The sequence below is a fragment of the Palaemon carinicauda genome, chromosome 38 (genome assembly GCF_036898095.1).
Source record: "Palaemon carinicauda isolate YSFRI2023 chromosome 38, ASM3689809v2, whole genome shotgun sequence".
Classification (NCBI taxonomy): Eukaryota; Metazoa; Arthropoda; class Malacostraca; order Decapoda; family Palaemonidae; genus Palaemon; species Palaemon carinicauda.
Window position 1 is genome coordinate 23,642,660 of NC_090762.1, and position 24,902 is coordinate 23,667,561.

General features: G+C 42.3%; 1 protein-coding gene across 3 annotated transcripts in view; it reads right to left on the reverse strand.

Moving 5' to 3' along the window:
• Positions 1-24,902, reverse strand: part of LOC137630474 (fap1 adhesin-like) — a 78,149-nt gene that overhangs the window by 8,354 nt on the left and 44,893 nt on the right. For all 3 annotated transcript variants that reach the window (XM_068361957.1, XM_068361956.1, XM_068361958.1), the window contains 3 exons: positions 14,936-15,082; positions 10,213-10,317; positions 3,855-10,045 (listed from right to left, as the gene is read on the reverse strand). In XM_068361957.1, the coding sequence (XP_068218058.1) occupies positions 3,855-10,045; positions 10,213-10,317; positions 14,936-15,082 (6,443 nt within the window). The remainder of the gene's footprint in view (positions 1-3,854; positions 10,046-10,212; positions 10,318-14,935; positions 15,083-24,902) is intronic.

Genomic DNA, 24,902 nt, shown 5'->3' on the forward strand with positions numbered 1-24,902 from the left:
AGTAATCATCTATAAACTGAAGGTAATCAACATCTAACTAAATAGTTTAAATACTATAAAAGCACATTCTCCAATCTACAATGTACAGAATCTCCTACTTCCTACACTTACTTCCATAAACCCCTATCATGGATAAACCTTTTAAAAATGGCCAACTTGGAAGTAATTTGTATTTTTCCTAACTACACAAAACTGAGTCCTTTACACAAGAGAAGATAACAGCAAAGCTGTAGTACACGGGCATTAAAATTTTATAACAAGGTGTAAACAACCGATCACTAGTTACCAATCGGAAGCGGGGAAGCACCGCCAACCCCAGCTTGCTCACTGACAAACCACTCTGATTGTAACAGACTTTCTAGGGGTTATTATGACAGAAAAGTATGAGTAAAAGACTCAAGTCTGTATAGTTACGAGAAATACAAATTACTTCAAAATTTGTCATTTGTTCCAGTACATATACAAACCTTCATCCTTTACATGGGAGACTCATCCTTAGGCAGGAAAAAGTCCCCATTCCAACTGGCTGGAAACTTATCCTGGGATGTCCACACTCGTATGCTGTGACGCAGACAGAGTGAATGATCCTTACACCTTGTGTAACAGTAGTTTAGCAATACCAGTGTGTCCACAGCCCTTGCAACTAAGGGTAATGAGCAGAATGACTGTGTTATAACATTAGGAATTCTTATGTAATAGGTTTGACATCTACTTGGCACTCATTATCGATGGATTTGCTTGGTTCAACACTCTTCCCATCACAAGGAGTGTGGGGGTGACTTCTATAACATGATAAAGAACAGCTACCAGCTAAGTGTGGCTTACTTGCTGAAAAATCAGATCCAGTTGACAGGGTATCAGATACTGTGTCCCAAGAAGGGATGATGAAGGGAAAGAAAAGGCCAGTCACTCTTACTTTCACCCAAGACTAAAACGAAACCTCTTTCCTCGATCTGTTGCTGTTGCTAATGGTCCTATGAGAAGAGCTAAGGTAGCTATATAATCTGCTGTGCAGCTACAACAGGTCTTAGCACAAACTTCTCCAGGGACCTGTGGGTCGAGTCCCGCAGGTAGGGAGCAGTAAACATCTTTTGACATTTCCAGGCACCCACTTGAAGTACTTGCACTCCCGGGGAGATTCTTTTTGAATGCTAGGGTCATTACTAATTCCCCTAACATCATATGCTTTGACTTGTGTCCCACTTGAAGAGAAAGGTGACAAGGGTTCAACTGTGGTGGATGACCTCTCTGATCCATGACGAAGTCTAATTTCTTGTTACCTTCTTCTTCCCTCTCCCACTACTTAGAAAGATGTATCTGGGGACGAACTGTGCGCATTTACTTGAGATAGCACCTCAGTAGTCGTACAAGACATGAAAGTAATTGATCAGGATCAGCGGTTACCTCCTAAAGGCACAAGACCTGAAAAGAAGTGAACCTAGAATCAGGTACCGACGGATTCTAGGTCTTAGCAACAAACTCAGGGACGAAGGAGACACGGTCCCATCTCGTTGAATGGAAGACATCAGAGGAGAGACCATGTAGTCTGCTGACTCTCTTGGCCGAAGTGATCAGGTGTGCGATCTTGCGAGTGCGAGGGCTCTAAGTGGTGGTGAAATCTGGAGACACATGCCCCCAGAACAAGTCTAGGGTCTTGTTGGACCTCCAGCAATATCGAGTGTCCTGCAGCATTAGTGGCCACTTACAGCTTGCTGTCTGATGGCAAGCACTAATGGATTCCTCCTTGTCATCTGTCATAGTTAGCATGCTTGTTGCCTGCCTATCTCTAAGTGTGCACTAAATGTAGGAATGCGTGCTGAAGGAGCACGCCAGAACGCTTGCTGTTGAATGATGCAAGTCATAGCTTGTCCTCTCTCCTTAGCTGTAGGTGAGGGAGAAACACCCTAAGTTACCTGCCGCATGAACATGTACGCCTAGGGGCCAGAGCTCATCGATAGTCCTTGTAGTAATCTTAATCGCTATGGGGATAAGGAGACAGAGTTGTGCTCGTAGATGTGCTCTTGATGGCGATGGAGAGCCTTCCAAAGAGCTTAGGTGCTCAAGCGCAACTGCGTGCTGGAGCTTTTTGTAGGACTGATGGGTTCCTTACAGGAGAGAGCAAGTAGGCACATTTGCGGTTTTACTTTAGATCAGGCTCCGATAACCCGACAAGCTCAGGGCAATTCGGGTGTTGAGAGACGTGTTGCTCATCAACACATACATGTGTTCTGCACGGAGGTCATGCGGGAGACTCATTAGTAAGCATGTCTCCTACAAGGTGCTTACATGGACAAGTGCCGGAGGAGGAGGTGGTGGGCTCTGAGGTCATGAGACCGAAAAGAAGAGACACTCTCTTCTCGGCATTGGACAGAGAAGAGCTGATGGTATCTCAGGCAGGAGCAGAAACTCTCTGCTACCTTGCCCAAGAGTAAGCACCTCCACCAGCTTGTCTTCGCCCTCGGGCCCAAGGAAGGCCACAACAGTCGTAAGGTATCATTTATCTGAAAACTGGGTTTCCCCCAAAAGACAGACTCTTTCGTTTCGATAGGGAAAACTGAGAGTCTACCTGCTTCAAGGGTTAACCTTATGTTTAAGGGCTATCAATCTTGCCCTAGCAGCACCCAGAATAGAGACCAACGGTGATGGGTCGGAAGGGAGCGTACTGGTGAATGGGAGATAAGTCAGGGCTTCCTCAACCTCGAGGAAGACCCTGAGGGCTAAGAATCCTTTTTAGACTCCTCCCTCTTCCTCCTGCCATACATTTCCCATTCAGAGGATGGTCACTCCCAACACTCATTGCAGGGTGAAGCCTGGCTGTAGGAGTGTCCTCTGCAAGCCAGACAATAAAAGTGAGTATCTACTGCATTTCCCTTTTTCACATAAAGGTGCCGCATTTACGACCCGACACCCCCGGACTAGTCCACATCTCCGATGATATACCCCCCAAAGACAGTCACTTGCAAACACTCTGATAAGCAAAACAAATTAAAGCAGCCAGTAGTTTAGTCTGTCAGAATGTCCATTCACACCAACCGCTCAGTATAAAAATTTATGGGCCATGTACTCCAGCTTCGCTGTTATCTTCTCCGATGTAAATGACGAAGGTTAGTGTATGTACTGTAACAAAGTAATGCTAACAATAAAAACTACCCTTATTAACGTTCTATTGATAACCACACAGACAAATACCATATCTACATCTACAATATAAAAATGAGGACAAAAGTAATGTTAAAGCTTCAACATTCACAATAAGGCAATGGTTAGTAAAAACATAAATAACATGGTTATCTTAAAAATAATATTAGCACTGTAAGAACCAATAGGAAAGCACATGTAATAGTCTGCTTCGGTATAATGTTATCTGTTAACTCACTCACTTAGCATATAATGATTACTTTGGAAGAGTAGATGTATGTGGTTATGTTCCACTCAAAGGCAGGGGTCAGAACTTTAAGGTTTTAACTAAAGGATAAATCTAGCAACAAATAACGCAGGAAACAATACTCTTTATCAGATCATACAACTATTTGTACCAGCAACAAACGCAACACCCACTGACAAGAATGCTATACAAGGAATGGAAGATTTAAAGGAAGTTTGATGCACAAAATTACGGAGAGGTTATTATCTGCCTTTGAAAGATTGGGTTCAAACTAGGGAAAAGGAACTTTTTGAATTCTATATAAATTTTTGAAGATCATAATATCAGGACTCAGACCCAAGGACCAAGCTGATCATTGAGGCAATGGTAAAGACAAAATCAAGATTGAACACCCCATAGCCAAGTGCAAGTGAGCTATAACTGCTCTATTGGTTACAACAGGCAATCAGACAAAAGTCTCAGACTTTACCCTAAACCAGCTTCCTTGGAGCCAGCCAGTCGCCTTCTCAGCTTCCTTTTGGCCATCCTCTGGTGCTGGAGTTTCTACAGGAATGGAGGGTTTTGATAATACAACGAAAACATCAGCATCTTCATCACTTGTGGGTGTCTTACTGTCTGGACTACTTGAGCTTTCATTGCTTTCTTCATTCACAGCAGATTGTTTATCAGTGGGTACATTTTCACTCTCATTAGAAAATAAACTGGTTACTCGATCAAGAAGTGAAGGCTTCGTTTCTGCATATGATGACTCCAACAATGGTTTCTGCTGGTCTGCATCTACTTCTGGAGCTTGCTGAGGTAGTTCTTCTTGTGAAGGCTCAGTCTGACTTTCCTGAGTTATGCTTCCAAGAGCTTCATCTGAAGTGCCTTCTGGCTTGTCGTCATTAGCAGATATTAATTCTGCAATTTTATCAAAGAGAGATTTATCTTTTACTTCCAGTGTTGGAGTTTCTGGCTCAGATATTACATTCTCACTTTGAGTATTTTCTTCAACACCTTTATTGTCTAGTTCACCTGAAGGGGGAGAGTCATCAACACTTTCCACTACTTCACTTTTCTCTTTAGTGAAAAAGGTTCCAAATGATGAAAACAATCCTCCACTTCCTTCCTTAGAAACGGACGAGGCTTCTTCAGTAGCCGTACTTGTAATTATGTCTTTTGCCTCGACCTTTACATCACTTGGTAACTCTGCTACTTCAGGTTCTACCTCTTGTTTATCATCTGAAACTAATGTTTCATCTACATCTGACAATTTTGGGTCTTCTTTCATTTCAGACGTGGACATAAAATTACGTAATCTATCAAACAGTCCTTCTGTTTTTCCTGAATCATCACTTGCCAAGACAACCTCACTTTCAGCAATATCACTGGACTTGTCAACTATCTCTGTTGTCACATTCAATGAATCAGCAGCAATATCCTTGGCTTCTGAAACATCACTGTGCTCAACAATAACAAAGTCTGATTCATCTGTAACTTTGTCATCAGACACTTTTCCTAGAGTCTCCACAATCTCAATTTCTGCAACTTTCAAATTTTCTTCCTTTTTAGAGAAAAGACTCACTAGTTTACCAACTAACCCACCATCTGCATTCTCCTTACTTTCAACGGATTCTATCTGAGGTATGGGCTCTTCTGCTTCTACACTTGGACCTTCCTCTAGGCCTTGGGCGATGGTTTCTTCAGGAACAGCAGATTTCTCCTCTGTAACTACAGCCTCACTCGCTGGCTCTAATGCTTCAGGTACAATGAGAGGTTGCTCCTCTTTAACTAGATGGTCTGTCACTGTTTCTGCAGAAGTATGAGAGGCTTTATCACTTGAAAATAGATTAACTAACTTATCTACAAGTCCTTCCTTCACCTCTTTAACTTCTGTCTCCACAGGTACCTCAGCTGTAGTTTCAACAAGTACCTCAGGTGAAGTTTCCACAGGCAGCTCAGATGTAGTTTCCACAGGCACCTCAGCTGTAATTTCAACATTTACTTCAGGAATTGTACCCACAGATACCTCTTCTACACTTACAGGTTCAGTGACCAACTCTGCTTGTGAAGTCTCCTTGTCTTTGCTTGATACCTGTTCAGTATGGGAGGTCTTATCATCATTGGCAAAGAAATCAATCAATTTGCCAACTAAACCCCCTTCTTTGCTCTTAGTTTCTGTAGCAGTCTCTACAACTGAATCTTCTTTATGTTCCAAAGGAACTACTTCTGGTTCAGCCTGAATGGAAGGTTCTTGTATTTTTGTCTCTACAGGGGTTTCTAAACTGGACTCTTTTTCAATGGATACCTCTGATACTGTATCAGTAGGTATCTCATGTGCAACATCCACAGGTGAATCAGGTGTAGTTTCCACAGGTGTGTCTGGCGTGGTTTCAACAATTGCTTCAGGAGTAGAGTCCAAAGACACACCAGGTGTAGTGTCTGTAGTAACCAACTCTAATTGTGAGGTCTCCTCTTCTTTGCCCAATACCTGTTCAGTATGGGAGGTCTTATCATCATTGGCAAAGAAACCAATCAATTTGCCAACTAAACCCCCCTCTTTACTTTTAGTTTCTGTAGCAGTCTCTACAATTGAATCTTCTGTTTTTTCCACAGGTAACTCAGATGTAATTTCCACAGGTAATTCAGGAGTAGCCACCGATACTTCAGGTGTCCTTTCAACAGGTACCTCAATTGTAGTTGCACCAAGTAATTCTGGTGTAGTTTCAACAACTACCTCTGGAGTAGTGTCCAAAGGTACCTCAGGTGTAGCCTCTACAGGTACCTCTACTACTCCTACAGGTTCAGTGACCAATTCTGTATTTGAAATCTCTTCTTCTTTGCCTGATACCTGTTCAGCATGAGAACTTTTTTCATCATTAGAGAAGAAATTGATTAATTTGCCGACTAATCCCCCATCTTTGCTTAACACTGTATCACTCACAGGTACCTCTTGTGTATTCTGTTCTTCAGCAGGTTTTTGCTCTTCAACTTCCTCTGTAGGTTTCTGATCAAGTACTTCATCAGATTTTAGAATTTCTTCTTCAGTAGGCTTCTTTCCACTATCATCAGTCTCTACAACTGAATCTTCTTTTTGTTCCAAAGGAACTACTACTGGTTCAGCCTGAATGGAAGGTTCTTGTATTTTTGTCTCTACAGGGGCTTCTAAACTGGACTCTTTTTCAATGGATACCTCTGATACTGTATCAGTAGGTATCTCATGTGCAACATCCACAGGTGAATCAGGTGTAGTTTCCACAGGTGTGTCTGGCGTGGTTTCAACAATTGCTTCAGGAGTAGAATCCAAAGACACACCAGGTGTAGTGTCTGTAGTAACCAACTCTAATTGTGAGGACTCCTCTTCTTTGCTCAATACCTGTTCAGCATGGGAGGTTTTCTCATCATTAGCAAAGAAACCAATCAATTTTCCAACTAAACCCCCTTCTTTGTTCTTAGTTTCTGTAGCAGTTTCTACAACAGAATTGTCTGTTTTCTCCACAGGCAATACCTCTTCTTCAGCCTGAATGGAAGGTTCCTGTACTGTTGTCTCTACAGGAGCTTCTGAAACAGACTCTTTTTCAATGGGTACCTCTGATACTGTATCAACAGTTGAATCAGGTGCAGTTTCCAAAGGTAACTCAGGAGTACCTTCCACAGATATCTCTGACTTAGTTTCAACAATTGCCTCAGGAGCAGTGTCCAAAGGTACCTCTGCTATACCAATAGGTTCATTAACCAACTCCGATTGTGAAGTTTCATCTTTGCTTGATACCTGTTCAGAATGGGAGGTTTTATCATCATTAGCAAAGAAATCTATCAATTTGCCAATTAAACCCCCATCATTGCTCTTAGTTTCTGTACCAGTCTCAACAACTGAATCTTCTGTTTTTTCCACAGGTAATACTTCTGGTTCAGCCTCAATGGAATTTTCTTGTACTGTTGTTCCTAACTGGGACTCTTTTCCAACAGATACCTCGGGTAACTCAGGAGTTGTTTCCACAGGTAACTCAGGAGTTGTTTCCACAGGTAATTCAGGAGTTGTTTCCACGGGTAACTCAGGAGTTGTTTCCACGGGTAACTCAGGAGTTGTTTCCACGGGTAACTCAGGAGTTGTTTCCACGGGTAACTCAGGAGTTGTTTCCACAGGCAATTCAGGAGTATCCACCGATACTTCAGGTGTCCTTTCAACAGGTACCTCAATTGTAGTTGCACCAAGTAATGCTGGTGTAGTTTCAACAACTACCTCTGGAGTAGTGTCCAAAGGTACCTCAGGTGTAGCCTCTACAGGTACCTCTACTACTCCTACAGGTTCAGTGACCAACTCTGTATTTGAAATCTCTTCTTCTTTGCCTGATACCTGTTCAGCATGTGAACTTTTTTCATCATTAGAGAAGAAATCGATTAATTTGCCGACCAATCCCCCATCTTTGCTTAACACTGTATCACTCACAGGTACCTCTTGTGTATTCTGTTCTTCAGCAGGTTTTTGCTCTTCAACTTCCTCTGTAGGTTTCTGATCAAGTACTTCATCAGATTTTAGAATTTCTTCTTCAGTAGGCTTCTTTCCACTATCATCATCCAAAGGCTTCAAGATTTGTTCAGCACCATCAACTAATTCTTTTACATCCTCTACTATATGACTTTCAGGTTCCTCCATTTTGGCATCTTTGTCTTTAAACAGGTTTACCAATTTATCAAACAAGCCTTCTTTCTTAACATCAGCAGCAGCAGCCTCTAAATTTTCTGCAACTAACTGGGAGGGTTCAATACTTTCATCAACTTTGACAGTTTGAGACTCAAACTTGGCTTCAAGAACTTCACTTGAAGCCTCTTCTTTGGGAGAGTCACCTGACAGTTTTTCACCAACAAATTCAATCACCTTTTCAACAAGCTCCTCTCTCTTCTCTTCACTCTCCACTAATATGGCTGCCTCTGCTTCAATAATTTTGGCTTCTTGATCTATTTCTTTGGCCATTTCTTCAACTTTTTCTGCTACTGCAACTACAGTATCAATAACAGCTTCTGATTCTTTGGCAATCTCATCAATCTTTTCAGATATTTCTTCTACAATTTCAGGGACACCAGGCACATCTTTGGCAGCTTCATCAGCAGCTTCTGCAATGACCTCAATTGCTTTTACACATTTTGCTGCTTCTTCTCCAGACTCATCTACAACTTCAGCAGTCTCAGCAATTACTTCAGCAGCTTTTTCTGCCTCCTTTGATATTTCCTCAACGACCTCAGCAATCTCTTCTACCACCCTTTCACCAGCTTTCTCAACAATATTTTCAGCCAATTTTTCTACCATAGGTAAAAGTTCTGGTGCAACAGTGTTTTCAGGTTCAAGTTGGGTTGGTTCCTCTGAAAGACCAGTAGTCGAGCCTTTATCAGTAGATTCTGCAGTTTCTTCACAGACATCTGGAGTTTCTTTAATTACCTTCTCCTCTTTATCTTTTGTAAAAAGGCTCAATATATTACTAAAAAGGCCCTGCTTTGCAACAGCTACTTGGACATTATCTTCTTTAGAAACGCTTGTCTTCTGTTCCACTAACGATTCATCAGTCGGTTTCTTTTCTGGTTCTACTGTAAGTTCTGTCACTTCTGCAACAGGTTCTGTGATACAAGGGGCTGGTTCTGTTACTACTTCTACTTGGTCTGGCAAGGAAGCCTTACCTTCAAGTTCAGATACCTTTGCATCTAACCCCTCCCCTTCAGTAGTTTTTTCATCAATCAGTTGTTTAGACTCTTCTGCAATTGGTTCTTTAGCCTCCTCAGGTTTTTGGATTTCATCATCAGGTGATTTTACATAATCAATAATTTTATCAACCAATTCTTCTCGTTTTTCTTCACTCTCTACCAACTCAATGGCGTCATCTTTTAAATCTTTTACTTCTTTTACAACAGCTTCTGCTACGTCTTCAACTTTCCCTGCTATAACATTAACAGTATCAACTACTCTCTCCACTCCTTCCACAATAGCCTCAGTGACATCTATGAGAGTATCAGGTAACCCTGCCTCCTCTGCAGCTTTATCTGCAGATTCTAGAACTTCTTGAATTACATCAATTGTTGATGACACACTTTCAGTAATGTTTTCAACAAAGTCTGCTACTTTGGCCACTTCTTCAATACTCTCTAAGGTTTCCTCTGCAACTTCTTTAACAATAACTGCTACATCTTCCACTATATCTTCCCCAACTTTCTCTGCAATGTCATCTACAATCTTCTCAACAATTTCCTCCATCGTATCTGGAACTTCTGTTTCCTCTGTTTGACTACCAGACTCCTTAGGAACTGTAACTTGTTCAGTAGCACTTTCAACAATGTCTTTGTTATCGGCCTCGCTAACAGAACCAAAACCTTCTGGTACCAATGATTCAGTAGGGGGAACTACACCAGCAGGAATTATGCTTGGAGCATTACTTTCTTTATCTGTTAGTCTAAAGCCCCACTGCATTACATCACTTGCCTGCTGTACTAAACTGTCAACAGGGGCAGGGAACTTCTCGTCAGGAATAGCCTGGGGTAACACACTTCTTACCTCACCACCCTCAGACTCAGTTGATGCAGTTTCTGCTGGTGGCGTTTCCGGGCTTGGAGATGGTTCTGCAACTGGGACTGGTTCTACTGCAGGCTCCTTTTTGGGTTCTTCATGTACTGCAACTTTTGACTGTGGTTTCACTACAGAGAAGGATATACATTTAAAGATGAATTAAAAAAGGGAAAAACTATTACAAAGATAGTAAAGAGCTGTCATGCAAATATCTTCCAAAACAATCTGCAGGACTATATCTATTAACCTTGAGTGCATATAAAGACAATAACTGCTAAATTACAAAGTACTGTACCTCCAGCAACAAAGTTGTATCCGATGTTTGCATATTCTTTGGCAGTCCCATATGCTTGTTGAGAGATCTGGTAAGCTTGGCGTGGATAACACATGGAAGCCGTGGCTGTAAAAAGTTAATACTGTACAGTATTCTAAAACAGGGAGGAATTAGTGGTCAGATACCAAAGGATAAAACCTTGTGTCCCTGTAATACTTTAGATTCTGAAGAACTATATTGTCTTGTAAACTGTGCTGGTTGTGTCTTACAAAAGTCAAATGCAAGCAATAAATAATAACATAGTGCAGTACATGAATTGAGCTAAAGTTGTTCAATATATAGTAAAAAATATTCTATAAAATTTTTATTATTCTATAAAATATAAAAAGGTAATATCTGCTGACTATTTATATGAAAGTGTTGCCTAAATTTTCAAATCTAAAACTACCCACTTTCAAACAGTTTTACCTTTCAAATACATACCCATAGCAATGTTTGACCCTCAAAATATATATATTAAAAAAATCGCAGATTTATGAAGTAATTTGTATTTTTCCTAGCAATACAAACCTAGGTCCTTTGAAAAGGGAAATTTATTTAACATAAGCTGGAGACAGCCTTTAGCATTTGTTAAGGAGTGGTTAACCAGCTCACTTTTAACCTTTTGGTTGAAAACTGAGAGGGGTGGTTGGGGAGGGAAGATAAAATAAAGGGCACAGGTTTGTATAGCTAGGAAAACTACTCAATACATTCAAAATTTGTGATTTGTTGCTATTTGACATCCAACCCCTGGTATTTTGATTAGGCAGACTCAATGCTTGGTGGGTTGAAAGTCCCCTTGGAACCAAACTGGGCAGTTCATTTTCTTCCCTGGAAGTGTCCACCACTTGGTACTGTATAGAAGTAGGGTGGGGACTCCAGCTACCTCCAACTTGTCTTTCATAGGAATGACAAATTTGGCAGGGACAGGCCTGTAATTGGATGCATGACCTCAATGAAATAAAGAAAACCTTCCCTCTAAGGGGACATAAGTTTGGAATACCTGTATAATGAACAATGAGTTGGTATAAATTCCATCAACCTACCCCTTGTTTGGGGAGGATGGGGGAGATGCTTTTTTAGCTATGAAGAATGGAACTTTGGAGTGTACCTTACCTGCATCAGGTTCAATCAAACATGTAACAATTTAGCCTTCATCATTTGGCCCCCTCACAGGTTCTTTATAAAAGCTATAGTCGGGCCTATAATCCTAACTTCATGAGCTCTGGTCCTAGTTGGTTACTAGATGCTCTTTTCAGTCAAAGCATATGCTTTAAGGGTCGTGTCATCAAGTCAGAAAGTGACAGTGTTTCTTGACACCTATTTCTAGTTCCTACCCATACTAATGTCCGACACTCAGGCCCAAGATGCCGGGTCCTTTTTTTAGATACCTCTGCAGAGTCCTCATAGGACACAAAAGCATCTCTTTATCACCACCAGAAGCTTCATGATGAGAGAGAATTAAGATGGTCTCAAACCTGGGGCCAGGTTCGGTGTTTTGGCTATGAATTGTGGTACAAAACTGAAGACTTTCCACCTGTCAGCATGGGTGACTGAATAAGAAAGCATGTGGAACTCTCCTACTCTCTTCGCCGATGCTAAGGCTAGCAAAAAGACAATTTTGAGAGTCAAATCTTTATTTGACGACCTCCTCAAAGGCTTATACTGTACTTGGTACGTGAGAGGGTCAGAGGACAAGAGTACAGTCCCAATCTGAGGGCCTGAGGTCCCGGGGTGGGAAGGACTGTTTGAAGCTCCTTTTGAGCATAGACGACCCCCAGGAAACAGAGAGATATATACCCTTCAGTCGATAGATCATGCCCAAGGCTTAGGAATAGCCTTTGCCAGCTGTGATTGAAGTGGTTTTCTTTACAAATGAAGATAAAAAATCTGTGATCTGCACAAAAGTTGCTCCGACCGGAGAAGTATCCCTTCTACAACATCAATCGCAGAAGATAGTCCACTTCACCTGATATACAGCTGTAGAGGATCGTTGCAAGTATCTAGATATTTCCTGTGCTGTGCCTCGCAAAATACCTTTTGCCCAGAGGAGATGCTGGATAGCCCCCACCCTTGAAGATCAGACTTCATGGACTGGTGGTCCCTTTGCTGCAGCAGCTAAGAAAACCTTTGCTGCCTGGAAGGGTTGATTAACTGATTGATTGATTTGGAGTTTTCTGGTATCCTGACATCTAAGGTCATCGACGCCGATAACATTTGTTATAAATAAGGAAATAAATGGTAATCCAAATTACATCAATAAAATCAAAGATGCCCTTACAAAAATTAAATAGCTTTCAGGAGACCTGTTGAGGATGAACCTGTCATTCTCACAGCAAGCTTCAAACAGATATCTCTTTCTTAAGGTGCTAAAGTGGGGCATTCCATTAACAAGTGCCTCACCATCAAGGGTACCAAACAGTCATCCCAATATGGCTGATGTAGCCGTCATCAGAAACTCGTGTGTCAACTGAGTGTGACCAATGTAGAGATGACAAAGAGTAGTCTTCTTTTTCCGGGGCATCATGTTATACCTCGAAGCAGATATAACATTCTTTATTACTCTCATTTTATTTCCAGCTATACTATCCCAATGCTCTTGCCAATTATTAGGTAAGAAATCATTACAGAGAATAGGAAACCTTCTTGGTAGCAACTCAACTGCAGCATTCTTTGCTAGAAAATCTGCCTTCTCATTCCCAGACACACCTACGTGTGCTGCAACCCAACAAAATCAAATTATCATATCTTTCCGTCCAATAATAAGAAGCCACTTTAAAATTTTCAAAACTATAGGGTTACTGGAATTAAAAACTTCTAAAACTTTTAGGACACGTTTTGCACCACTAAAAATGGTAAAATGGCCCTCCTCATATAACTATTTTTTTCAATTACAGTTAGTAGGCCATATAGCCTATAGCAGTTCGGCATTAAATATGGAAGATACTAGAGGAAGTGCACCTCTACAATTAAAAGTACTATTAGTAAAGGAAGGAGCAGAAATACATTGTTCTGGAAGAATTGTGATGGAAATGTCTAAAGCTCCTCCATCAACCTGGGAACAAAAAGTCAATGGGACCACACTCGTCCCAGGTCGGCTGTGGGTAGCCAGGACCCGGGCCAAGGCTCGGGTCCCCACAAGGTAGGAAGCCACTTGGGAGCCAAACTTTCCCCTCAAAAGAGAGGTGTTGAAAGGAGCCCTCTCCTTACAACTACAACTGGCTTTCCTGACTTCTTCGACCTTTTCCTCTTTTTCTGCACTTTAGAAAAAGAATCAAAATCCAAGTCAGAGGAGGAACGAAAGCCTGCAAGATTCTTCCTCTTCCTGGCTCTTGCTCCAGGCTCTGCAAAAAGAAGAATAGAGGTGTGAGCGACCAATTACGACGATACTCCCCTGGGGGAAGAAACCACACAGATTGCTCCAATGGGAGCCACAACACCGGGACACACTGTCATAGGGGAGAGAAAAGGCACACTCATAGGGCCACATGACCCCACAAAGAGCGGGACCGAAGGCACAACCCAAGACAGAGGGAGCACGTGATACTTGTCACAGTGATGGGCACAGGGGAAGGGGTGAAATACACAAGAAATGGGTTAGCCTCGGCCACTGGGGTAACACACACTTTGGTTTTATGCCTAACGTCAAGCATAACATCTTTGAGCCTTCACCGTACTTTTGGGTAGAAAGGGGCACCAGATTTCTTGACAATGGGGGGGGGGGGCCACCATGCCTTTCACCACTGGCATCCCCAGGAATACAGGGGACATTGGTAAGGGGTAAACCAGGGGAGAAGTAGCCTTTGCTATGATCTTCCTCAAAAGAAGTCATGTAGGGCCTACCTGAAAGACTTAGGGAAGCCTAAGCTATCCTTACGTCACACTCATTGTCAGCAGTCTGCACGGAGACAGGTGAAGAGCTTCCAGTTTCCAAAAAGGTGCACCTAACGCTGGGGGTAACCCACACACCATCAAATCCAGGAAACCCCAATGATGCAGATCCGAAGGCTCTTTGCTCCAGATACATACTCCCTGGGGACTGAGCCAAGGACGTATGCGCAGGGATGACAAGGAGTCACAACCCAAAAGGAAACCAATACTGTGCAGCAAAAAACACTTCTTTGGTGTCTCCTTGAGCAATGACAAGACAGACCCCACTTCTTTCCCTTCAGGGCGTACACCTGCCACTCAACAGGAGGCCATGACCTGCACTCGGCACATGGGGATGATTGCGAACAATCATACCACCTCCAAGACACACAGAGGGAATATAGATCTCTAACCAGTTTACCCAGGAACCATATATAGCAGGTACCTTTCCCTTGCCAAGTACGAACAGCTTGCATAACTTCCATCATAAATAACCGAACAGTACATTCTCTTCATGCAATAGAAAAAGAAAATGAAAAAGTTTGATAAGGAGTTGACTGTACTTGTTTACATGTCAGGGGCAGAGTCAAAAATGAGCTATTCCGCCTGGGAAAGGGGGCTGAACTTCTCACCTGCGCCCTTCATCAGTTAGTTAACCATTTGTTAGCAAATTCAAATGACCGTCGAGCCGAGTCAATCCCCCTAATTAAAGGAAGAGAGTTTGGTAGCTGAGTAGGAACAAAATAACTCTCCAAAAGTCCAGCATTACACAGGTCTATTACAGAATTGTATGTTATCTTGTACATAGAACAAAACATTTACAATATCAACTTACCGGTAATACCTGCTGATGTATAAAATGCCTTCTTTGCTAGGCCACCTTTCTTTCTAGCTCCAAGAACAAGGCCAGCTAAGCCACCAATTGTAATAGCGCCAACACGAGGGAGCATATTTTCCTCATCTGAGATATAATCGATGGTAACTGCAAAGAAAATGATCATCATAAATATACCCTTAACAATTTGCTACAATTCAAAACACAAATCATATTCCCTTATTAACTGTTGTTAGCCAACCATAAAGCCTGAATTACACTTAGAACATCATAGATAAAAAATTTAAAAGTAACCTGTGCTATAAAACCAAATGTGATAATTAGTAATTCATGTATAATAAATTCACTGTGTTATATCAATACTCTATGCTATATTGTATTAGCTATTGTAATCATCATTAAACATATTAGCTATACCACTGAGTCAACAACTTATAATTACCAGTGCAATAACAGTATCAGTGAACAACAAACACCAATTGCTGAAAATAAATGGTCACATGCAAAGTCAAATTTTTCTGAGTTTGTACAAAATTATCATGTCATAAAATAGTTTTGTTATGAAATTTCTTATCACACAGAAAAACTGTTTCCTAAATGAAATCATACCTTTTAGCATCACAATTCAAGCTGGGTGATCTGGTACACATTTAGTGAAATGAAGACAAACTAGAACCATAGACAATAAGCAAGCCCTCTTAGGTGGGGCACAAATCACATTGCCCAAACCCTATTCAATTCCTGCTTCACTCAAACTGAGGGGCCTGACCCCAACTTGAGATGAAAGGAGGAGGACCTCAGTCTAAGACAAAAGATTGTATATATAACGCTAAACGAATCATAAGCAGCAGGTTTTAAATACTGCATTTTTTTTTTAAATAAACAAGCTATGGTCAGTTTTTCTAAGTGAGGCAGATTTACACCGACTCGCAGGGGTGCCCTTTTATCTCCGAAAAATTTCCTAATAGCTAATTGGTCATAAGTACTTTTGCCCGAATACCATCAATGTTTTCAAATAATTACAAAGTAATGTGAATCGAAACTTATTTACTAACATTAATTTTTCCCTCAGATATAGGTTTTGTCAATAAATAATGTTAACGAATAAACATATAAAGTATTATGATGGTAAATCTAAACTTAATACTGTAACATCACCCACCGAAGTCAACGATAGGAGCTTGTTTTTGGATGCCCGCTGCATAAATTTGTAACTTTCCACATATTTTAACACAAATTACACTAAGCATAAGAAAAACATGTTATAAACTTTCTTTGAATACCAGAATATACTAAAAACGTGGAATTAATAAAACTTGATATTAGTGAAAATTGCAGGGATATACAAGGAGCATTCTACTGTCAAACACTGAAGAGGGGATGAAAGAGAGAAGAAGGGGTAGGCTAGCGCGGTTGTAACTTAGCGGTAAAATTATGAATTCGTTTAATTGTGATTCTTATGTAATTTATGCAACACTACAGTATCCTCAAACCAAAAACATTGCTATTTATAAAATCTAAACCATTACGAAAAAAATAGCAAACCCTTTCTATATGGACTTCATCATAGAACTATGATGCAACTCTGTATGGAAAGGGCTTGCTATTTTATTTCGTAAAGGTTTAAATTCTTGTGTATTGTGTAAAACATGTAACTTATACACATGCTAAATAAATCAATGACGTACACACATGCATATGTGTGTGTTCCAACATAGCTGATGTCTCCCTCGTATCCCTTTCAATATGGGCTTACATCATAGGCCTATGATGTAAGTCCGCATAAAAAGGGTTTGCTATTTTTTTTAAGGGTTTAGATTTTATTAATAGCAATATTTGGTTTGAGGATACTATAGTATTACATATATTACATAAAAACCACAAACGAATTCATAATTTCACCGCCGAGTTACAACGGCAACAGCTTACCCTTCCTTCTCCTTTCCATCACCATTTTGGTGTTTCACAGTAGAATGCTCCTTTTACATCCCCGCAATTTTCACCCATATTGAGTTTTATTAACTACATTTTTAGTAGATTCTGGTATTCAATGAAAGTTTATATGTTTTTTTATGCTTAGTGTAATTTACCCCAATTTGTGTTAACATATGTGAAAATTTACAAATTTATACAGCGTGCATCCGAAAACAAGCTCCTGTCGTTGACTTCGGCGGGTGTTTTTATTAAATTTAGACTTACAATCACAATACTTTATAATATATTTATTCGTTAACATTATTTATTGACAAAACCTATATCAGAGGGAGAAATAAATAATGTTGTAAATACCTACAATATATGCAATGAAATAAACTCTGATAGTATAGTAAAGGATATTTTTTTCTATATTTTCCTTAACTATGGTACATATGTGAGCACACACTTTCATACAAAACATACTGAAGCCAAGAAAACACAATTAAAATTCTCAATTTCTATGTTAATTTACATCTACACCTTATTTTACTGTTTGCTCAAACTCAGTGCACAGTTCTATATGTAAGTATCCTGATGTATTCTTTATTTCATCTATCCTATCCTATTCAGGTGTTTGAGATACAAAGGACGCTGGATGCAAAACCAAAATGAATGTAATGAATTACTGAAAGACATTTACCTTACACATTATACTTATGAAAGGAATGACGGACAAGTTGCAGCATGAATAGTCAATGTCAGCCAGAAGAATCTTTGGTCTGAGGTTGTTAATAAATTTACCAGTTTCCTGGCAACAGATGGCATCGTTCAACAAATCTTAGAAACAGCAAGACAACTCGGTGACAATGGAATGACAAACACTATGGATGAAGATGATATTGAACATACTGTATAGGGCAGCATCAGAAAGAGTTCAACAATGAGGATTTATAAAAGCTTCTCGAGTCATCGACTGAAGAGGACTACAATGACGATTCAGAACCCCAAAATTGGACTATAGGAAAACTCACCAAGGTTTTTAGAATTTTCTGTAGATTAAAAGACAAAACAACATATTATGAACACTATTTGGACAGTCTATTACTGTTAACTTGAGGAATCACAGGCACTATTCTACCTTTTCAGAAACCATATTATGAATTTAAAAAGCAAATATTGTACAACATTGCCAATTACAATGTTTCTCCCAAAGATAAAAAAAATCCACATAAAGGAACAGTAAAGGATCCATCCATCACTATCAGTAGTCTTCTGCCAAACCAGAGCAATCAATCTAAACAACCTTAGAGTTTACCTCGTCTCTTAATTGTGGAATTCCACAATTGCACGAGATCTTGGAATATATTGACCACAGTTAAGGAGGTTTAACCAAAGAAATAGAAGGTTCTAAAAGTTTTTCAGAGATATTTTACAACATGCAAGTGTAAAAGGCCTACTGAAATAAATCTAAAATTCTAATGTCAAATCACTCATCATTTTTTTGAAGCATGCAACCTATTTCTCTTTAATAATCTAGGACTTTAGGGAAGCTATAAAAGAAGTGCTTTTATAAGAGCTATAAAATACAATAAAGAAAGATTATAAAGCAAAGAGTAAAGTCCCTCTTATTTAATTGCTTTGTGAGCCACAGGGTGACAGATAACTTGAAACCAGAATAAATAAGGATGTCCTTGCCTTTTACTAAAAAGGACTAAAGTATAGTTCACTGCACTGGAGCTATTCAATTCATTTATAATCATCCTTAGGTAGGCTTAGCTAACTAGTGTACAGTCCTAATTAAAACTAACTTATACTTTTCATTACATACTAAACAAGAATATATACATTTTATGTTGGTTAAGGCCAATTAAAACCTTATTGAATATGCATATTTAATTTCTAAGGAAACTGACCTCCCCTCATGCATAATTGCACTAAACTCACAATACCTCTTAACTTGTTAGCACATCAATTTACAGAATTTGAATACAATGTCTTTGTGCAAAGAGTACTGTAAAAAAAAAAAGCTCTATATAATAGCAATCAATAAAAGAACAATTAAAAACTATAAAGAAAATCATGCCAGAGCATATGGAACATTTGACATTAAATTTTGTTAGTTTCCTGTTAATTTCTGTTGAATGTACATAAATGGATCATGTTTTTTTTCACTTGAAATAGCTTAATATCAATCTCAGTTTAGTAAAGTACTTTCTTAAGTTAATTGGAAAATAGGGAACAAAGCAAGAACGGTAACTTTGGATGTTTAAATGCAAAGCCATGCACACACCTAAGTGAGTACTACCCTGAACAGTTTGAAGAGTATATCACTCTTCTTTTCCTTCCCACTTAATGTAAGTAGGCAAGTTGGATGTGTGGATAATAACAATAAAAGGGACCCCTTAAACTACTGCTAACTATAGGGAAAGCACACCCTTTGAGAAAATTGTAAACCCAAACATTACAGAACTGTTTATAGAAATATGTTATTTTCATTAGTAAAATAAATTTTTTAATATACTTACCCGATGATCATGTAGCTGTCAACTCCGTTGCCCGACAGAAATCTACGGTCGGGATACGCCAGCGATCGCTATCCAGGTGGGGGTGTACACAACAGCGCCATCTGTGAGTAGGTACTCAAGTACTTCTTGTCAACAAGAACTCAATTTTCTCCTCGGTCCACTGGTTCTCTATGGGGAGGAAGGGAGGGTTCTTTAATTCATGATCATCGGGTAAGTATATTCAAAAATTTATTTTACTAATGAAAATAACATTTTTCAATATTAATCTTACCCGATGATCATGTAGCTGATTCACACCCAGGGTGGTGGGTGGAGACCAGTATACATGTTAACAAAAGAAGCTAAGTATCCCGTATTTCATTTTATCAGTTATTCAAAATAACAAACATAAAATAAATAAGTACCTGGTAAGGAAGTCGACTTGAACTATTACTCTGCCTTTTTTAAGTACGTCTTCCTTACTGAGCCTAGCGGTCCTCTTAGGATGCTGAACGACTCCTAGGTGCTGAAGTATAAAGGGCTGCAACCCATACTAAAGGACCTCATCACAACCTCTAACCTAGGCGCTTCTCAAGAAAGAATTTGACCACCCGCCAAATCAACCAGGATGCGGAAGGCTTCTTAGCCTTCCGTACAACCCAAAAAACAACAATAAAAAGTATTCAAGAGAAAAGTTAAAAAAGGTTATGGGATTATGGGAATGTAGTGGCTGAGCCCTCACCTACTACTGCACTCGCTGCTACGAATGGTCCCAGGGTGTAGCAGTTCTCGTAAAGAGACTGGACATCTTTGAGATAGAATGATGCGAACACTGACTTGCTTCTCCAATAGGTTGCATCCATAACACTCTGCAGAGAACGGTTCTGTTTGAAGGCCACTGAAGTAGCAACAGCTCTCACTTCATGTGTCCTTACCTTCAGCAAAGCAAGGTCTTCTTCCCTCAGATGAGAATGTGCCTCTCTAATCAGAAGCCTGATGTAGTAAGAAACTGCGTTCTTAGACATCGGTAGAGTAGGCTTCTTGATAGAACAACACAAAGCTTCTGATTGTCCTCGTAATGGCTTTGACCTTCTTAAATAGTACCTAAGAGCTCTTACTGGGCAAAGTACTCTCTCTAGTTCGTTCCCCACCAAGTTGGACAGGCTTGGGATCTCGAACGACTTAGGCCAAGGACGGGAAGGAAGCTCGTTTTTAGCCAAAAAACCGAGCTGCAAGGAACATGTAGCCGTTTCAGATGTAAAACCTATGTTCCTGCTGAAGGCGTGGATCTCACTGACTCTTTTAGCTGTTGCTAAGCACACGAGGAAAAGAGTTTTTAATGTGAGGTCCTTAAAAGAGGCTGATTGGAGCGGTTCAAATCTTGATGACATTAGGAACCTTAAAACCACGTCTAGATTCCAGCCTGGTGTGGACAACCGACGTTCCTTTGAGGTCTCAAAAGACCTAAGGAGGTCCTGTAGATCTTTGTTGGTGGAAAGATCCAAGCCTCTGTGGCGGAATACCGCTGCCAACATACTTCTGTAACCTTTGATCGTAGGAGCTGATAGGGATCTTACGTTCCTTAGATGTAACAGGAAGTCAGCAATCTGGGTTACAGTGGTACTGGTTGAGGAAACTGCATTCGCCTTACACCAGCTTCGGAAGACTTCCCATTTAGACTGATAGACTCTGAGAGTGGATGTCCTCCTTGCTCTGGCAATCGCTCTGGCTGCCTCCTTCGAAAAGCCTCTAGCTCTTGAGAGTCTTTCGATAGTCTGAAGGCAGTCAGACGAAGAGCGTGGAGGTTTGGGTGTACCTTCTTTACGTGAGGTTGACGCAGAAGGTCCACTCTTAGAGGAAGAGTCCTGGGAACGTCAACTAGCCATTGCAGTACCTCGGTGAACCATTCTCTCGCGGGCCAGAGGGGAGCAACCAACGTCAGCCGTGTCCCTTTGTGAGAGGCGAACTTCTGAAGTACCCTGTTGACAATCTTGAACGGCGGGAACGCATACAGGTCGAGATGGGACCAATCCAGCAGAAAGGCATCCACGTGAACTGCTGCTGGGTCTGGAATTGGAGAACAATACATCGGGAGCCTCTTGGTCATCGAGGTAGCGAATAGATCTATGGTGGGCTGACCCCACAGGGCCCATAGTCTGCTGCAAACATTCTTGTGAAGGGTCCACTCTGTGGGGATGACCTGACCCTTCCGGCTGAGGCGATCTGCCATGACATTCATATCGCCCTGAATGAACCTCGTTACCAGCGAAAGCTTTCGATCTTTTGACCAAATGAGGAGGTCCCTTGCGATCTCGAACAACTTCCTCGAATGAGTCCCTCCCTGCTTGGAGATGTAAGCCAAGGCTGTGGTGTTGTCGGAGTTCACCTCCACCACCTTGTTTAGCTGGAGGGACTTGAAGTTTATCAAGGCCAGATGAACCGCCAACAACTCCTTGCAATTGATGTGAAGTGTCCTTTGCTCTTGATTCCATGTGCCCGAGCATTCCTGTCCGTCCAGTGTCGCACCCCAGCCCGTGTCCGATGCGTCCGAGAAGAGACGGTGGTCGGGGGTCTGAACAGCCAATGGTAGACCTTCCTTGAGAAGAATGCTGTTCTTCCACCACGTTAGAGTAGACCTCATCTCTTCGGAAACAGGCACTGAGACCGCCTCTAGCGTCATGTCCTTTATCCAGTGAGCAGCTAGATGATACTGAAGGGGGCGGAGGTGGAGTCTCCCTAACTCGATGAACTGGGCCAGCGATGAAAGTGTCCCTGTTAGACTCATCCACTGCCTGACTGAACATCGGTTCCTTCTCAGCATGCTCTGGATGCATTCTAGGGCTTGATTGATCCTTGGGGCCGACGGAAAAGCCCGAAAAGCTCGACTCTGAATCTCCATACCTAGATAGACAATGGTCTGGGATGGGACGAGCTGGGACTTCTCTATATTGACCAGGAGGCCCAATTCCTTGGTCAGATCCATAGTCCATCTGAGATTCTCCAGACAGCGACGACTTGTTGGAGCTCTTAAAAGCCAGTCGTCCAAATAGAGGGAGGCTCTGATGTCTGCCAAGTGAAGGAATTTCGCAATATTCCTCATCAGACTGGTAAACACAAGAGGTGCCGTGCTTAGGCCAAAGCACAGGGCTTGGAACTGGTACACAACCTTTCCAAAGACGAACCTTAGGAAAGGTTGGGAGTCTGGATGGATGAGGACGTGAAAGTACGCGTCTTTCAGGTCTAACGAGACCATCCAGTCCTCCTGCCTGACCGCTGCTAGGACCGACTTCGTCGTCTCCATCGTGAACGTCTGCTTGGTGACAAAAGCATTGAGAGCACTGACGTCCAGCACCGGTCTCCAACCTCCTGTCTTCTTCGCTACCAGGAAGAGACGGTTGTAGAAGCCCGGGGATTGATGGTCCCGGACTATGACTACCGCTTCCTTTTGTAGCAAGAGCGACACCTCTTGTTGCAACGCTAGCCTCTTGTCCTTCTCCTTGTAGTTGGGAGAGAGGTTGATGGGAGATGTAGCTAGAGGGGGACTGCGGCAGAACGGAATTCTGTATCCCTCCCTTAGCCACTTCACAGACTGAGCGTCTGCACCTCTGCTCTCCCAAGCTTGCCAGAAGGTCTTGAGTCTGGCTCCCACTGCTGTCTGGAGAGGAAGGCAGTCAGAACTTGCCTTTTGCGGACTTGGAACCCTTCTTGGATTTGCCACGGTGACTGTCGGCACGGGTACCTCCTCTGCTGGAGGTTCTGCCACGAAAGGGCGGGATGAACCTAGTTGCAGGTGTGTCTACTGCTGCAGGGCGGAAGAGTCTAGGCACGGAAGGTAAGGTTTTAGCCTTACGTGCGGAAGATGCCATCAGATCATGGGTATCCTTCTGGATAAGCGAGGCAGCCATCCCCTTGATCAGCTCCTCCGGAAACAGACACTTGGAGAGAGGAGCAAACAACAACTCTGACTTCTGACAAGGGGTGATACCAGCCGATAAGAAGGAGCAAAGATGTTCTCTCTTCTTAAGCACTCCCGACACGTAAGAAGCCGCAAGCTCACCAGACCCATCCCGAATGGCTTTGTCCATGCTAGACATGATCAGCATGGCAGAGTCCTTATCTGAAGGGGAAGTCTTTCTGCTTAAGGCTCCCAAACACCAATCGAGGAAGTTGAAGATCTCGAAGGCACGAAAGACTCCCTTCAACAGATGATCCATATCAGAAAAGGACCAGCAGATCTTCGATCGTCTCATAGCCAACCTGCGGGGAGAGTCAACCAGACTTGAGAAGTCGCCCTGGGCAGAGGCAGGAACTCCCAAGCCGGGTTCCTCTCCCGTGGCATACCAGACGCTCGACTTAGAAACAAGCTTGGTAGGCGGAAAGATGAAAGCAGTCTTTCCCAGTTGCTTCTTGGACTGCAACCACTCTCCCATAACCCTCAAAGCTCTCTTGGATGAGCGTGCGAGAACAAGCTTGGTGAAGGCAGGAGCAGCAGACTGCATGCCTAGAGCAAACTCGGAGGGAGGAGAGCGAGGGGTTGCAGACACAAACTGCTCTGGATACAAGTCCCTGAACAAGGCAAGGACTTTACGAAAGTCTAAGGAGGGAGGCGTAGACTTGGGCCCTTCAAAGTCGGAGTGCGGTTCATCCAAATGTGCAGCTTCGTCATCTGATACTCCATCATCCGAAAGCTGAGTAGGAAGTGGCAAAGGCATAGCAGAAAGCTGAACGGCTGAATCCGGCAGTACGGGTGCATGCGTAGCTGCTGCGGATCCAACATCAAGCCGCTGCTGGTCAGTCTGCGAGCTGGCAACAACAAAGGCAGAGTGCTGGTGCGTGGGAGGGGTTGCGGTGGTATGCGGAGCATGCTGTATGGTATGCGGAGCATGCCGCATGGGTTGCGGAGCATGCCGCATAGAGGCAGAACCCGGCAGCTCTACAGCACCTTCCCACTGCTGATGCAGTAGCTCACGCATGTCAACGGATGGTGCAGCAAGAACATGCGTCTGGCAGGGTGGACTGCGCATCGGTGGTGGAGCTCTCACAGGTGGAGTGTGGGAGCAGGCAGCCGCAGTATCTGCTGAGCGCACAACCTCGGCGGGTTGTAGGTTAACAGGTGCAGTGTCAACCTTCTCAGCATGATACTCCTGCATGAATGCCGCAAGCTGAGACTGCATAGTCTGCAGCATGGACCACTTAGGGTCTACCGTGGTTGGAGCAGCAACAGACGGAGCAGTAGCCTGTTGTGGAACCACTCTACCTCTCTTGGGAGGTGTGCAGTCATCGGAAGACTGCAGCGAGTCCGAACTGACCCAGTGGCTACACCTGGGCCGTTGGACTCGCTCGGAAGGGACCTTACGTTTGAGCGGTCGTGAAACCTTGGTCCATCGTTTCCTCCTGGAAACTTCTTCCACAGACGAGGAATGTAAGGGCTCATTCGTCTGTTTGTGGATGGGACGATCTTTGACAGATACGTCCGCAACCACTGAGGATACATCCGTGCGCCGATCAAGGCCTGCCGAACCCTTTGGTCCTTCGACATTGCTTCT